Source organism: Oryza sativa, chromosome 12 (genome assembly GCF_034140825.1).
Source record: "Oryza sativa Japonica Group chromosome 12, ASM3414082v1".
Taxonomy (NCBI): Eukaryota; Viridiplantae; Streptophyta; class Magnoliopsida; order Poales; family Poaceae; genus Oryza; species Oryza sativa.
This window is the reverse complement of record NC_089046.1, coordinates 2,842,043-2,859,205: the sequence shown is the minus strand read 5'-3', so window position 1 is coordinate 2,859,205 and position 17,163 is coordinate 2,842,043. Positions and strand designations below refer to the sequence as shown.

The 17,163-nt window shown below is 40.4% G+C and overlaps 2 protein-coding genes across 6 annotated transcripts; both read right to left on the bottom strand.

Annotated features, from left to right (window-relative positions):
- Positions 1–75: 75 nt before the first annotated feature.
- LOC136351068 (pentatricopeptide repeat-containing protein At5g04780, mitochondrial) lies at positions 76–3,731 on the bottom strand. Of its 5 annotated transcripts, none has more exons than XR_010738202.1 (3): positions 3,460–3,731; positions 654–2,920; positions 76–389 (listed from the first exon to the last, which is right to left on the bottom strand). XR_010738202.1 is itself a non-coding variant. In XM_026022166.2 (2 exons), the coding sequence occupies exon 2, from the start codon at positions 2,764–2,766 to the stop codon at positions 874–876; it is 1,893 nt and encodes a 630-aa protein (XP_025877951.1). In that variant the 5' UTR covers positions 2,767–3,046; positions 3,468–3,731; the 3' UTR covers positions 449–873. The 5 variants fall into 5 exon arrangements, 2 of the variants coding, with proteins under 2 accessions (XP_025877951.1, XP_066162247.1); XR_010738201.1 differs by having other exon boundaries at positions 654–3,046; positions 3,468–3,731; XR_010738203.1 differs by having other exon boundaries at positions 3,468–3,731.
- Positions 3,732–9,617: 5,886 nt separating this feature from the next.
- Positions 9,618–16,746, bottom strand: LOC107275890 (cationic amino acid transporter 6, chloroplastic). Its single transcript, XM_015763394.3, has 5 exons — positions 16,202–16,746; positions 14,740–14,962; positions 13,180–13,531; positions 12,275–12,506; positions 9,618–10,498 (listed from the first exon to the last, which is right to left on the bottom strand). The coding sequence occupies exons 1-5, from the start codon at positions 16,629–16,631 to the stop codon at positions 9,933–9,935; spliced, it is 1,803 nt and encodes a 600-aa protein (XP_015618880.1). The 5' UTR covers positions 16,632–16,746; the 3' UTR covers positions 9,618–9,932.
- Positions 16,747–17,163: the final 417 nt, after the last annotated feature.

The window sequence follows — 17,163 nt, the reverse complement described above, 5'->3', positions numbered from 1 at the left end:
GATACTCCCACCATACGATTAAAGTTTCAGGGAAATCTGGTTGTTAGTTGTAAGCAGAACAAAAGAATTGCAAGAAACAAACAAACTACAAGCTCTTGTATTTAAGACCAACAAATGCTAGAGTACAATTATGTGGAATGCAATAAAATATACTGTATTTAAATACAGCACAAAAATGTATAGAAATCGCAAAGGACATGATAGGAGCAACAGAAGAAAAAGAGAGCGAGGAATACCACTTTCCAGAATTCATCATTTTTGGAGTGGAAAAATGATGAGAAAGATTCGATTATAGGAGCGTAGATGAAATGTGCATCCAATTGTGCAGTTCAATTAACTTCAGAGCACTAGTACAAACCAAATAGTTTCAATTGCAACTTCTGTAGGCTCTGAAATCAATAAATGTTGAGGTCAGAAGAAATCCATTTCCCTGAATATGTCTAATAAAAAAAAATCTTCCGGTCCATATTTTCCCATGTATATTTTCATATATACAAAACTTGCATCGATCTACTTCCCATGAAAGCATGTCAGTGCAAAAACCAAATCATGGATTTTTAAGTGGCTTGCAATGCATGATAAAATCACTGTACAAGATAATATCTTTGTAGGTCGCACAATCTATTCAGTATCTCATATAAATAAGGACTCACATCTGTGCTTCCATTTGCTATGCACAGTTCAGATGATTGTGTTGATATTACACCAAATGGGGCCAGCAGCATGACATTATTGACTTGGGTGACAAAGAATATCAATATAAGTCCTGACACAGATCTTTAGTGCGGCAGTGCCACTACTCACAGGGCAATAATTTTCTACATGATGAGGGCACCGCTGGTAGATGATTGGTATTCCTCATTCAGTCCTAGATCACCAGAAGTCCCCACAAGAACATGAGCCATCCTTAAAATGGTGAAATCTATTGATATCTCTGACAATGACTTGGCGTTCTGTAATACAGGATACAATCTTCATAAAGGAATGACAGTCTCCGCAGATCCTAAGGTTCTTGTATATAGTAATTGGTATATTAGGGGGCAAGCTGATTAAACCAAAAGCAAATGCTAGTTTCTCACTGTGGTGTTTAAGTAGCTCCTCTTTTTGGTCAGCATGCACATCATGCAGATCACATTGTGTGTTGGCTCTGTGAGAAATCTTTCTCATCTCATGGTAAATTTCCTCCAACTTATTGTATACATCAGTTATTCCTGGGTGTTCTCTCTCTCCAGCAACAAAAACATGAATCTTGCCTTTCGCCTCAATCCAACTCCTGCCCATCTCTTTTTTAGCACCACTATCCCTCAAATACTTCCTTGCAACAACAACATTCTCCCAGTTTCCACTGGCAGCATATACATTTGATAGCAAAACATGGTTCCCTCCATTTTCAGGCTCAAGACGGAAAAGCTGTTCAGCTGCTATTCTGGCTAATCTAATATTCTTGTGGATCCTGCTTGATCCAAGCAAAGATCCCCACATAGATGCAGTTGGTTCAAATGGCATTTTATCAAGTAATTTCCAAGCCTCATCAGTCTTCCCAGATCGCCCCAAAACATCAACCATACAAGAATAGTGAAGGACATTAGGTTCAGCGGTCCGATCAGACAATAGCAGGTTAAAGTAGTGACGGCCCTCTTCAACTAAGCCAGTATGACTGCATGCTGACAAGATGGAGAGATAGGTAACTTCGTTTGGAAAAATCCCCACCTGCTGCATTTTCTCAAAGAGAATCATTGCTTCCCAAGAATGAGCATGCCTAGAAAAACTAGCAATCATTGCATTCCATAAGACAACATTCTTTTCTTCCATATCAGCAAATACTTCATATGATTTTTCAATCTGACCACACTTTGCATAGACATCCACAAGAGATGTTGCTACAAAGAGGTTCCTATGAAAACCATGCTTAACAATAACTGCATGCACCTGTGTTCCTTCAATTATCAATGCTAAGCTTGCACATGTGCTGAGGATAGATGAAACAGTGAATTCAGTCAATTGCATTCCTTCCCTTTGTGTACTCTGAAATAAACACAATACCTCTTCATGGAGACCATTCTGCACAAATCCTGCAAATAATGAACTCCATGTAACTGAAGTTTTCTCAGGCATATTCTCGAAAACCCAGCAGGCATCCTTTATCATATTACACTTTGCATAAACATCAAGAAATGCAGTCCCAACAAAACTGCTAGAATCAAGTGCAAGCTTGATGGCAATAGTGTGTAACTGTTTGCATTCAATAATAGCATATTTCGCAGCACATGCGCAGAGAGTGCTGGATAAGGTAAATTCGGTCATCTGGGTCCCTTCTCGGTGCATTCTTGAAAAAAGCTTCAGTGCTTCTACATCCTCTCTATTATGAGTATATCCAGCAATCATGGTATTCCAAGAGATTATGCTTCTGACAGACATTGCATCAAAAACGCGACGAGCACAATCATTCTGGCCACATTTTGTGTACAAGTTGATGAGAATATTGCATGTGACAGTATCAGTTACCAGCCCAAAATGAATGGCTAATCCATGGCAGCTTTTCCCAACTAAGAGGGACCTCCTCTTTGCACATAACTGCAGAAGTTCATGGAGTGTAAACACGTCAATCAAATCCCTCTCGACCCTAACAAGATTTTTATCCTTGTGGACAATCCTGTGGTTCGGCTTGTCACAGAAAGCACGAGTAGCAAAATAAATTCCAGAGCATGCTAAAGTAAGAGCCTTGGTCCTTTGGCATAGAGGATGGTAGTGAAACCAAATGCCCATCCATGCAAATCAACTGCTCATACGTTCATAATTATACTTCAAGCTAACTTTTTACCAATTGACTTGGTTTGATGCACTGATGACACAAAAAGCAGCAGCTAATAGGAAAGTTTGGATGCTTGCCTGCTGTTAAGAGCACAGGATCCGTTGTGGCCTGAAATGATAATTTCTCTTGTTAGTTCACCTTCAAAATTTGAGAGTTTGATAAAACCTCTGGTAGGAAGAGAATGTCAGCAACAACGATGTGATATTCGCCATACTTCGATTTTTTTTTTCAATCCTGTTGCATGAAATTTGATCAGGAAAAGGATGCAAGTTCTCATGAAAAAGGAACTCTAAAATGTTACAGATTTTCACTAGGCAAGATAACAAAGATATAAAACAGATTAAGGAGCAGGGAATTCTAATGCCTGGTGAGCTTCTGGGTTTAACACTGATGGACTACAGAATGGGGTTGCCATTTTTACTAGCCCTTTGAAGCGAAATAGCATTTCAACAGTAGTAGAAACCCGGAGAAAAATTAGTTCTATGTCTCAATTCCGAATGCTCAACATCACATCACTGTTTTATTCAAAGCAGTGCAAGATCATGTTCCAGTTCCATCCATCTGAAATAGCGCGCAGACACCGCACGCTAGCATGCAAACACAAGTAGTAAACCATAAAACAGGGAAACGAAGAGGCTTACGCTTACCCACATACCTCCCTCCCTCTCTCTCTCTTTCTCTCGGCTGGGCATTCCGTCGAACACCTCCCGTGCGCCCCGCGCGCGAACACAGCAGCACAACCACCGCAGGGGGGAAGCGCCAGCCACCACGCGCCTCCGCTCCAGGGGGGTTGAGGGGGGCGGGGGGAGCGGGCAGGATCTCCGGGAATCCTCGCGGGTGGAGGGGAGATGACCTGCGGATCGTCGCGCGGAGTGGAGGTGGGGGAGGAGGAAGACGAAGCGCGGAAGCGAGAGGCGGCGGGAGTGGGAGGAGCGGAGCGGATTAGGAAATCAGAATTTTGGGGGGATTTGGGGTTGAGGCCCAACTACGTTATGTGGGCCGAAATTTATAGAGAGGCGAAATTATCCACACAGGCCTTAGTTGGAAAGGCCCAAAATAAAGTGTTTATAGACAAATGGGTTAGGAAACGATGATTTGTTTTTGAAGCTCCATTGTGAATCCATTTATCGTTAAGGCCCGTTCGTTTCTGAGTAAGATACATATTTTACCTTATTTTTCGTTAACACATTTTTTAAATTGCTAAACTTTCTCTATAAAAGCTGCTTTAAAGCATTAGATAAATCTATTTTCTAAGTTTGAAATAATTAAAACTTAATTAACCATGTGCTAATGGCTTTCTCATTTTTACGTGCATGTACTTAATCTTTATTTTCATCACTACCTGACGAGGCCATATTAAGTTCATATTCTAGAAAATGAGCCTCACTTCTATGGCTTGCCTGATCTTAGTGAACTAAGTTGGATTTTTCAGTGGGTAATGTTACTCCCGTATCTAACCAAACAGTTACAGCGGTATAGATTAAAAAGACGATGGTAGCCATTAGGTGACGAAATGGATTTTGAAATTTATTGATATTATCTAGAAAAGATATTATCCATAAGTATGTCGGCATTGAAAGCATTATAAGAACACCTAATAACCTATTAGGTACCATCTAATAACAGTTCAACTTACCATACCAAACTTTAGGCTGCTGCATCTTTTAACCTTTTGTTTGGTTCATTGCTACAATTATGACTTGCCACACTTTCTTAGCACATTGCCCCTCTTGTCATATACTCAATCGTTTGTTCACCAATCATTTAGTTGTTTGATAGTAGGGTGTATATCAAACAACCACAATACGATTAGCTACGAGCATGACACGTCGGATAACCTATCGAACAACCATTGTTCAATAAAGGTTGCTGGACTAATTACACATTCATGTAAGGTAAAAGCACATGCATGTAGTGGCCAACAATAATAGGCCATGCACATGCACCATGAGTTTTCAAGTTGTTTTTACCCTGCAACCCCTTTCAAACAACCAAAGTTCGACAATGTGCTAAACTTACAATTTTAGCCAACAGATCTCTACTTTTGCAATTTCTCATTTAAATGGTGTTGTTTCTAAAAATAGTTCTACAATTTGTAGGGAAAAAATTATGACAAGCCACACTTAACTAAAGTGAGTTATGATTTATGACAATGTTAGTAACCGAACAACCCTTACATGCAAAAGTACGTAGAAGTACTACTAGAAAAATGTCACGGGAAATTCTACTATGCACATAAGCTTTCCGTACACACTCCGTGCACACCAATTAACAAATGTTACAAAAAAACTAAAAAAATAGACATATACTCTTAATAGTATTACATATATCTGCAAAGTCTCATATTCAAATTCATTATATTTTAGCTGTAACAAAAAGTGAAAAATCTGACAGTTTTAAGGGTGAAAATTTGTCAGAATTTTGTCTTTTTTGTTATGGCTGAAATATAATGAATTTGATGATAATATTTCACACGTGGATGTAATACTATTGGAACATGTGTCCAATTTTTTCTAAAATTTTCTGTGATATTTGCTAGTTGGTATGCACGGAGTGTGCACGAGAAGCTTATATGTATAGGATATGTTCTCTAGAAAAGTACTATATAAAACATCGTTGGGCCACACGGGTTCCCCATAATAATTACGTCACATCCTTTTGCCTAATTTTTGCAACATAGGTTTAAATTTAAAAAGGTACCAAACACCAAAATATCGAAAAGCCATTGCACCAAATCTTTACTAGGATTTGAGGAGGCTGGTGTGATTTTCCACCACTATACAAAGAATTCTATCTTTCCAATAGACATTTTCATGATAGGTGGAAAGGTAAGTACTTAAAAAAATGCAACCTGAAACTTTTCTTTATGAAAGACAATGCTGGAGAAGTTACTCCCAAAATATCTCCAGAGACCTTCAAAACTTTTATAAACAACCCACCTGGAGATATCGATGGATGGGCATAGAACATCAACACTATCACCAACCTTTTTTATTGAAGGGGAAAAGACACACATACCACTGAAACTTCGTACCACGAACATGGTTAACTCATAACTGTTTTTTCATGAGATGGTGACGCAAACTACACTTGATGCTGCATGATTAAGTTATCCTATAGCTTAATTTAATGAAAGCTAAATCCATTGCCCAAATCTTTGCCTTAGCTACAAGTCAATCTGAATTCTGAAAAGCTTTGGATGCAGGCACAAAGTAACAGTTGTTTTGTGCTGCCTACCGAAGAATCAATAATACTTTCACCTGTCGAACACTTGCAACATTCAGAACAGAGGCTGGCAAAAAAAGAAACAAAAAAAAATCCATAAACTGATGCATAATTTCTGCAGTGTTGGCATGCAATCTGCAGCTTGTTACATTCACGCATCGATTTGGACATCGGAGTTCGGTATTGTGCACTTTGTCAGTGTTCTTTCTTGATGTCTGCCTGACTCTGCAAAGTAAACGCGTCCAGATGCATCATTCTACAGGCATTGTGCATTATGCCACTATCTTATACTGTAATACAATCTGATTGCGATTTGCACAAACTGTTACATACCTGTCAAACTTGCAAAACATGTGTCATATATATATGGTCAAATACAAAGAGCATTTGATGGAATATGATCCTCTTTGTTTTTTTTTTACAAAAAAGGAATGATTTGCATACTTGCATTTCTTTCTATCAATTGCAAAGCTCTGAATATTTCAGGGAAGAGAAAAATTCTGAACAATTGCATTCCAGTGCGCCATGCCCATGCTTCAACCAAAGACAGAGTATCTATTCTTTCAGAAGGTGCAAAGTAGTAGCACAGTGAACCAAATACTAACAACCAGCTGCATTATTGCATAGGCAGCCCATAAGATTTGGTCTAAAGCACAGGGAAAAAGCCATGATCACATGCCTGAAATTGAATAGATCCTTCTTGGCCATTGTCAAAGCTTAGATAAACCTCAAAAATTTGTCGGCAAACGAAGACGAACACCAACCGATAAAACTTCTGAAGAACAGGATAGAGTGCGTGCTGTATCTGTCACTCTGCACTTTCAGAAGTTTCGGTTAAGTGGTGAATTGATGGAGGTGGAAGAAAAGTAAAAATTTCTTTCAGCCGCCCTCTGTTGCTTAGTGGATACTAGATTTGATTCAGAGGGAAAGAGAGATAGAGAGAGTTATCTGATGGACAATCAGGAGCTTTCAGGTATTCAGAGAAAAATTCAGAGCATGCTCAAAAAGAAAGAGAAGCACATAGTGGCAGGTTACTATGCTGTCCCTTCTGCATCAATACGTCATGCAGGATAATCAACAGTTACATGCATATATATCTCGTTATTTTGCCAATCCAGTTGTGACTGATATAGGTAAGAAAGCTCTCTGATGTCAAGTACAAAAGATATGCAAATGCAGACAAAGCAAAGTAGCTGAATTGTGGTTCATCCATTGCCTGAAGAGATCAGTGGAAGGTCTGCTCAGTGCTCAGAAGCATAAGGATGGTTTTGGGATGGTTCTTTCTTCCAACATGTATCATCAACTTTTGATTCCATCCTAAGATAACATCTTCAATCCTTACCCGAAAACTTATCTTTACTTCTTCACAGCGAATGATTCAGAGAGCAAAAGTGGCATTTTGATCCTTCAACGATTGGTTGCTTAATTACCTATCAGAAGATCCATGGAAAGTGTTGTCATCATTTCGATTGAAGTAGCATATTTCTGTACATAAAAAGTACTCCAATATATATAATGTGCGTCAGTGCAGTGTGAAGATGATGAAGGCATGAAAAAAAAACCGGCAATCCAACCCTGTTTTGCACGAGCGTTGTTAGCACGAATCCAACTGAAAAAAGGCATGCGAATCCATGAATCTGATGCATGCAAGATATACATATGCATCGTCTGTTATCTCATCATCAATATGATCTATGAAAGATTAGCATCGAGATGTAGATAATGATTGCTGCAATCTTAGTAAAAATGGCACACGACCAACCAATCAATTAGTAGCAAAAAAGAAAAAGGATATATGGAGAGGTGTAGAGTAGAGCCAGCTCAAAGAATGCATATATATCCTTGCAAAATGGACGTCTCTATCTTGTGCTACTGGGATAATCAGCTCGTGCCAAATGTGTGTGCAGCAAGAACAGTGCAGCAATGGTGGATTCTGGATTTGGGTCTATCCTGAGAATCTGAACAAGGATGTAATCCATTTGCTTGTACGGCTCGATCCGGCCCTTCTTCTCCGAGCTGTGTAAAGCTTCTCGCGTTTCTGTTGATAAATAGTTTCAGATTTCGCTAAAAAATATAGTTTCAGATAACAATGCTGATTGTCACATATTCACAGAGGAGGAGGATGCAATCATGTAAACATTCCCTCCGTACCGAAATGTATGACGCCGTTGACTTTTTTTATAGTATCTGACCATTCGTCTTATTTAAAAATTAAGTATTAATATGTAAAAGTATAAGTTGAGATTATATTTTCTTTGATGATGAAACAAATCACAACAAAGTAAATAATATTTATATTTTTTAATAAGACAAATGGTGAAACGTTATGCAAGAAAGTTAGCGGTTTTATATATTTTGGGACGGACAGGGTACTTTGCTTCAGTTATACTACTTCAAGTGATAAATATTTGACGTTTAGTATGAGAATGGATCATTTTCATTTAAAACAAACTTTGACCACAAATTACTTCTGAAATGCTTAGTTAATTTATTTTAAAAAATCGGTATGTATAGATTTACCTTGGAGAGAAGTATCAAAATATCATAAACTTATTTTAATATAAAGTTGATGATCAAATTGAAAATTAACCAAATCTTATCTAAAGATCAAATATATTTTTACCAAATGGAGTATTTGTAAAAATGCAAGTTAAAACTTCGCAGTCATGGACTCATGGTATTGGTGATCAACTCTCATTAATTCCTAACAATAATATAAAAGGTAAAATGGACAAGAATCCTAACAATAATATAAAGGTAAAATGGACAAGAATTTATTGTTCTAGAGGCTACATTTATCCTGAAAAACTTTATTTTTAACTATAAACCTAAACAGCTTGTCTAGGTGTCTAGGTTTGCTCTAGCTCTATAGCTATCATTTCCATCCAACCCTCTTGTACACTTGCCCCAACCCTGAGGACTTAATCCATCGAGGTCAATGGTATTTGGGCTGGTGGTGTCCTATGGCAGCACGAAATCTAGAGGAATCACGAGGATGGAACCCAGCTTCCATTGAAGGTCTTGTTCGGTTTAAAGGGGATTAAAGAGTATTGGAGGGGATTGATGGAGAATAATTCCACACCACAATAAGTGTGGAATAAATCCCCTCCAATCCCTCCCTCTTGGGGATTAACCAAACAAGGCCTGAATGTGTGAATCGCCTACTAACCAATTAAGCAACAAGAGGTTTATGCTCAAATAGAGAACTACTTTCTATAAATATAATAAATATAGGAATTGGGTCTAATACCCATGATCCTCACTGTGTCCGCTCTTCTCCCTCTCCCATCCACTCCTAAAGGAGTAAAAGTTGATGATAACTCATTGATAGCAAATGTGTCCTTAAAATTACTTATTGTTCTAGTTTTTTTAAGTCAAACATTTGCACCTTTGACCACCAATTTCTACAAATTTATATCGTTTAGCACCATAAGATTTTTATTTTTAGATTCACCATGAGAAATACTTTCACGAGATGTAATTCATGTGTTGTTAAAATATAATTTTTTTTTGAAAAAAAATTGATAGTTGAAGATATAAATGTTTGACTTATGACAAATTTAGAACGAGACGACCGAGGTAATAACCATTTTCTTGAGGGGATTTTTTTTTTGTACAATTGCATATTTGCAAGATAAAGTTACATTTCTCTCTTTCCTTCCACTCATTCACACTCCTGTCTATTTCCTTGTCTTTTCACCCTGTTAGCATCTTGAATCTTTTTTTACCACCAAAAACTACTTAGAGCCTTTTTTTTAATCCAACACTAAAAAACTACTTTAGCCTGAAAAAAAGGCTGAAACACCATATAGCAAGAAAGAAGAAGAAAAAAAAAATCTACTACAGAGTACACTTGACCAGCTGTCCCTACATGTCAGCCACCCCCCAAAGCTAGTTATACCTTGCAGCCCTCGTCGAGCACCTTGGCACCGTCGAGCGCGGCGGCGGCCTCGTCGGCGTCGTAGCTGGCGTGCACGCTGTAGAGCACGTAGACGAGCGCGGCGGCGGCGGTGAAGAAGCCGAAGCGGACGTAGGAGGGGCGGTCGAGCGAGCCGAGGAGGAAGACGTTGAGGAACACCGACGCCGCGGGCACCCACGGCATGGCCGGGACGCCCCACAGCTCCGGCCGCCGCGCCTGCGGCACCAGCGCCCGGAACGCCGCGACGGCGGCGGCGGCCGCCGCGCCGCACGCCACCAGCAGCCCCGTCCTGGCCCCGCCGCGCGGCGCCAGCTTCCACACCAGCGTGAAGCAGAGCGCCACCAGGGAGAAGGCCAGCAGGAACGCCAGCGTCGGCACCGCCCCGCGCCGCCGCCCCTCCTCGTCGTCCTCGGCGGCGGCGACGTAGCGGCGGTAGACGACGGCGTTGGCCACCATGTAGAAGACGAAGAGCGTGCCGATGCAGACGAGGTTGAGGAGGATGTCGAGCTCCGTGAACAGCGCCAGCGCCGCCGTGAACACCCCTGCATCGTCGCCAAGGACCAAACTGTTTATTCCCCAGAACAAATGGATCAAAGTGATCAAACAGTTGTAGAAAGATACACCATCCGTTTTATATCATAAGTTATTTTAACTTTTTTTAAGTCAAATATGTCTAAATTTGATTAAATTTGTAAAAAAAAATATAGTAACATTTTTAACATAAAACAAACGTACTATCAAAATACAAAATATATTCAATGTTATATTTAATGAAACTAATTTGGTGTGATAGATATTGCTAGATATTTTCTACAAATTTAGTTAAACCAGAAAAAAATTATCTAGAAAAAAGTCAAAACGATTTATAATATAAAATAGATGGAGTAGATTCTACACTCTCGAGATTACACCCCGTTTGCATGCATTTAAATAATTAGAAAAAGAATAAAGAAAATTTAGTAAGATAAATTAATATATGATATATCAGTTCACAAGCATATAAAATCAAATTTAACATCTACTACAAGTTGAGAAAAAAATTAATTGTGAATATACATTAATTATCTATAGTTTATTTTTTCTAAAATTTATACAAGTCAAAATTTAACTTTTTATATTTCTGAAATGATATATCATTTAGTAACGTATCTTATTAATTTCTTTTAAAAGAATATAACTATTTAAATGACATATATATATATGGAATCGAGGCAGTGTCGCTGTCTTGACTACCTGGAATTAATTAGGAGGAAGGTAAGTTGAATTGAGAAGTCAGAAAAGGCTCACACGGATTTCAGACTAATCACGGAAGATTCATGAGACAAAAGAGTACTACCCCCTAGCAGTACTCCCAAATCACGGGATTACAAGTGGAATTCAAAGACACGGGCTCTAATAATTTCCTCTCACAGTGAACATTACCATCCTACAAATTCTCACGGCTCATCAATCAAAACCATTGCATCGCACAGCCAATCACTCACTCCCTGACTCACTCACTCGATCAGCATGTCGTTATCCTGTCAAATGTCAAACAGTAGTAGCTAGAACCGTGAGTTTGAAGACGATTAGTTAGTTAGTTAGTTAGTTAGTTAGCTAAGCAGCTTTTCATTAATTGCGTGTGTGTGGCTGTGTTTGTGTTGGTTGTGCTCTCGTCGTCATCTTCTTCTTCCTCGCCGAGATGAGTTGAGAGAGAAGCCAACAACCACCACCACCACCACCACACCCGTGTCATGTCCGCCGCTTTAATTTCATCGATCGCGGTTAGCTAGCTTCCCTGGCCGCAAAGGCTAACAAGAAAAGGCAGACTGATGCTGCTGTTATTAGTTTAGACACTGTGTGAACAAGAGCTGGTACTGTACTAGCTAAGCTAGCTCACTGTTTCGTCGTCAACTGCTACTCACATGCCACTTTGACTTATGGGGAAAAAAAACATCCATGTAAAAGTTTCTTTTTAAAAAAATATATATATCTTTAACACTTACAGCAATATTTGGTATTTTTTTTAAAAAAATTGACCATCGATAATTTATTTTTTAAGATAATATAATAAATCGGCCTCTACACCCAAAAAGGATGTACACAGCCCTAACCATCGATAATTTCTCAGATGGTTGGTTTAGAAATAAAAACAAACGATATCCATATATTCACCATGAAAAAATATAATATGATCGTTTAAACTCATCAGACTTTATAATTCACTATAAAGCAAAATTGGTTCATGGAACTAGAAATTCAACCGAATCTTGTGTTAAATATCAAATATTTATTATTTACGACTCAGAAGGAGCAGGTATGTATAATAAAAGGCTCACCGAGGAAGGCGGAGGCATTGACGGGGGTGGCAGTGCGAGGGTTCACCCTGGCGAGCCAGGCCGGCATGACACCGGATCGGCCGATGACGCAGAGATACCTAGCTTGTCCCAGCATCGCTACCATCAGCGACGTTAGGATGCCAAGGCTAGCGCCGGCGCCGATCACGTTGGACACCCATCCCCACCCAGAGCTCCCCTTGAACGCCCCAGAGAACGGCGCCTCCGTGTCAATCTGCACCACACCAAAACACAAGCACAACAAAAATAAATATTGATGTTATTTTTCCAAATTAATTCCCAATTTCTCGAGGGGGGAATGTGAGCATATGGATCAGAAAGGTTAATTTTGCAGATTCTTTGATGTATTTTAATTCATCCTGTTGGAAAAAAAAAGTAGTAATACTGTGACTAGATCTTTTTTTACTGTAGATTCATCCAGCTACTACATATCTATCCCGGAAAGGTTGAAAGCGAAACAAAGGATTAGAAAAAGAAAGAGATTCGTGTGCCGGCCTCCTATTCTAGCTATAGCTAATATATTCCCCAGAATTATCCTCTAACATCAAAGCCTAGAAAAAAACTTTTTTCCCCTTGGTTTTTAATTATTAGCCTAGGAGAGTGAGACTACAATGTCCTATTTGGGAATCTCCGTTTTTTTTCTATAGATAGATTCCTTTGATAGCTTTGATAGGTAGTATCCCCTCTGTCCCGATATATAACAAATTTTAACATTGAAAATTTATTCAGAATATTGCAACTTCTCTCTATACTTCTCATCTCAACTAGTGATAATTATCTCACATTTAATGTTTCTCAACCAAACTATCAAAAATGCTTATATGTTTGGATGGAGGGAGAGATGACACTGGGCCCAGCCATCTCAGAGAGAGGGGAGGTGTACTTACCGCGTCGTAGGGAAGAAGCATGGACATGGAAGCGGCCATGAGGCAGTAGAGCAGTGTGACGAGCACGACGGAGCCGGAGACGCCGATGGGGATGTCGCGTGACGGCCGCTCCACCTCCTCGGCCATGGTGGACACCGCGTCGTACCCGATGTAGCTCAGGTACACCATGGCGGCGCCGTTGAACACCCCGGCAGCGCCGTGCGGGAAGAACCCGCCGGGGTTGTGCTCCGGGTCGGCGGGGCGCGTCAGATTCCGGGTGTCACCGCGCCAGAATCCCATCACAATGACGAACATGATGAACAACACGTGCACTGCCGTCAGCACCATGTTCACCGACGAGCTCTCCTTCGTGCTGCGCCATAAAAAATCCCATCAAAATAATTCTTTTTCTTAAAAAAAATTGTAAGAATATTGTCATGCTGACCAAAATGAATCTTGGTCATGGAAACATAGCTATCAGAATTCAATCATAATGTACTGATTGATTCTCCTCTGCATTCACCAATCATTTCAGGAATTGTATTCCCAAAATCTCAGCACACATTTGTGCAGGGGACAAGAACAAAAAAGAGTGGTTCTTGACTGTTTTGACTTGATACGATATGCCAGAGCATGGGAACACAAGGACACAGGCCGGACGGCTTCTTTTGCAGATTCTTCCTTTGGACAAAGCTTGCCAACACATTCGCCACAGAAAACACATTCGATCGTGAAAGAAAAAGGGAGGGTAAAACGGGCATTTGGAATAGCAGAGACCGACCATTCAACAAGATCCTTTCTTTCAGAACAAAATCTCTGAATTTTTTTTTTCTCTGCAGAGGAGGACCATGCAGCCATGGAGCAGGAGAAATTCGACCAAAATTAAATTGGCACCATGCACATTGTGTGAACTTTGAGCTAGAATTTGCCAAGAAGAAAGACACAGGACTACAGGAGCAGTTGCAGAGAAGACAAGGGAACAGACAACGCAACAAAAGTTGCTTGCACTTGCTCTGCAAAAGCCTTGCAGTACACATCCGTAGGAAGAGACAAGAACTCTGACACTTGTGTCATAAGCAAAACCAGCACAATTTCTATTATAGGGTGTGTTTAGTTGGATCCAAAGTTTGGATTTTGGTTGAAATTGGAGATGATGTGACTGAAAAGTTGTGTGTGTATGACAGGTTGATGTGATGGAAAAGGACTAAAGTTTGGATCCAAACTTTGAATCTAAACACAGCCATACTCCCTTGGTCCCAAAAAAAAACTTAAGCTAGTGTGTGTTTAGTTCCACATTAAAATTAGAAGTTTGACTAAACTTAAAAGTTTGAAGAAAAAAATTAAAAGTTTATATGTGTAGCAAAGTTTTGATGTGATGGAAAAGTTGAAAGTTTGAAAAAAAAAGTTGGGAACTAAACCTGGCCCTAGAAAGAGTTAAGGATAACGAATTTGGACAAATGGTAGTCTAGATTCATTGTAGGGGTCACATCCTCTTCTAGATTGAGTTTTTTTGGACGGAAGGAGTACTCCCCCAACAAAAAAAAAAGTTGTTTTTTTTAGTTTTTACAGATGTGTGCGTACCTGTAGCAGATGCAGACGGTGATGAGGAGGATGACGCCGACGGCGACGAGGTCAACCTCGTTGAAGCCCTTGGGGAGGCCTGGCACGGCGATCCGCCACTTGCTCGGCGCGTCGACGCCCACCGCTGTGCCGAGGTACGCCGTGAAGCTCCTCGCCACGGCGGCGTTGGAGAAGACGTACTCCATGATCAGGTTCGCCCCTGTCAAGAACGCCGCTAACTCCCCTGCACAACCAAACAAACTCAAAAATCTGATCCATCTGAAAAAAAACATAACGCATTTTGGACTTTTAGAGAGCAGAAAAATAGTCTCAAATTCTAAATTACTACTACATCCATCTTAAAATATAAGTATTTCTAACTCTAGAAATACTTATATTCTAGGACAGATATAGTAAATTACAAGCAAGTTAATAGATGCAACAGTGTATGTAATTTCTATGCAATTATGCTTGGTTAGCTGAAGAGTGATATATTTTTTTTGTGAAAAATAAAATGAAGTGACTGCAAAAACTGATGATCAGTCACAATGGGATCTTTTTGGTCCCAGGTGGAAAAAAAAAGGGTAAGCGGTTTGGGAGATGCAAAGAAACAAAGAAAGGGACTTTGCAACATTATTTGGACATGGACATGCGCCCGTGTAATAAAATTTGTTGGGAGTCACAATCTAGCCAAACTCCTTTTTTTTATGATCCATTTGGTGTGAGTTTCTGAAAAAGAAAAATGTTGATATGAAACCTATTGACAAATCTACGTGCATGTAACTAAATAAAGTTGGCACAATATTAGGCTTCGTTACTAGTTTTGGAATGCTCATTTCCCTCGAACAAATAATAAAATAATCAAACCACCCGTAGTTACTTGTCAAAATAAAAAAGTGTGAAAATAGAAATTAGATCGGATTTTCAAGCTGACAAATTTTTTTTTAAAAAAAACATATGAAAAATCTAGTAACCTTTAAGAAAAGGAAGAGCCAATTAATATGAAATCAGAGAAAGACATTTTCTTGCTCATACAACTTGAGCCCATAATAAATACAGCGAAAATATGCAGGGCAGCATCAATCAGCAAAAGTACAGGTATTATAAAATTTATCAAAAAAAACCATAGGAGCAAACAAAAGGACAACAGCAGCCGGCTTAAAAGGAAACTGCCATGTTCATATGCATATAAATGCTCACAAAAAGAAACTGAAATTTGCACTTTCTAGCGTGTAGATAGATAGATAGATAAACCGAAGGATGGCGAAAAGCCAAGCCATAGAGATAGATAACCATCAAATCTTTGAGTACAGAAAAAAAAAAGAAAAGAAAGAAAAGATAGAACCCAATCTTTAATGACGTAATTACATGAACAAACGGCCCAACAAAATGAAACGAAATTTGAAGAAATCCTGAATTGACGCCAAAAAAGAAGGGAAATATTTAAGTCATGATCTTGGCGTGATTGAGCAGCTGAGCTCACCGAAGGTGACGCGGAGGTAGCTGAAGGCGCCGCCGGCGACGGGCATGTCGACGGCGAACTCGGTGTAGCAGAAGGCGGAGAGGAGCGCGCAGAGGCCGGCAATGGCGTACGACACGACGACGGCCGGGCCCGCGTAGAGGCGCGTGGCGCGCCCCGTGGTGACGAACACCCCGGCGCCCACCATGCCGCCGAGGCCGAGCCCGACGAGGTCCGGCCACCGCAGGGCGCGCGCCATGTCGGCCCCCGAGCGCGCGCGCACGCGGCTCATCTCCTCGCCGGGCGAGGCCGCGGCGCACGCCCGCGCCGCCAGCCGCCGCGGCGTCTGCGCCAGCGCGCGCCCGTACGCGCGCAGGCTCGAGAACGACGAGCCCCCGCCTCCGCCGACGCAGCACGTCTCGTCGGGCGACGGCATCAGGGCGCCCTTGTCCATGGCTGGAACGCTGTCCCTGTCGGCGGCGGACGACGGCGATGCGGTGGCCGACGGCGAGGGAGAAGGAACGGAAGAGAGGAGAGGAGTGGATGCGTACCGAGCGGCAGGTCGGGAGCGGTTTTTATAGAGTGAGTGAGCCTGTGAAAAGGTGAGACTTCAATTTTTACCGTTTTAGTTTTACAGTTACCAACGGTGAAATGTGACGGTAAAATGAGCTGAAATTTTGAAGTTTGACTTTTTATGACAAAAATATGTTCCAAAGTGAAAGGACATGAGAATAAGAAAACCACAGTAATTAAAGTTGTATGTTTGTCTAATCCTACAACATGGAAAATATAGGAAATGAGAGGACCGAATAGTTTTTCAAATGGTTAGACTTATTTTCCATAAAATTGAGTCATATGGATGAGAAACGTCCAAGCCTCACCCCTTCTAATTATTTGATATTAGGTTCTTCTCTAATATTCGTGTTTTTTTTCATATGAATACAATTCAATGGAAATTTATCTTTTCATACGAATAAAAAAGATTA

Excerpts from the sequence above, each read along its gene's own strand:
- LOC107275890 (XM_015763394.3), bottom strand. The coding sequence starts at position 16,631 with ATGGACAAGGGCGCCCTGATGCCGTCGCCCGACGAGACGTGCTGCGTC. Across the intron at positions 14,963-16,201 it reads CTACCTCCGCGTCACCTTCG|GGGAGTTAGCGGCGTTCTTG; the intron begins GTGAGCTCAGCT and ends TTGGTTGTGCAG. Across the intron at positions 13,532-14,739 it reads ACCGTCTGCATCTGCTACAG|CACGAAGGAGAGCTCGTCGG; the intron begins GTACGCACACAT and ends TTTATGGCGCAG.
- LOC136351068 (XM_026022166.2), bottom strand. The coding sequence starts at position 2,766 with ATGGGCATTTGGTTTCACTACCATCCTCTATGCCAAAGGACCAAGGCT.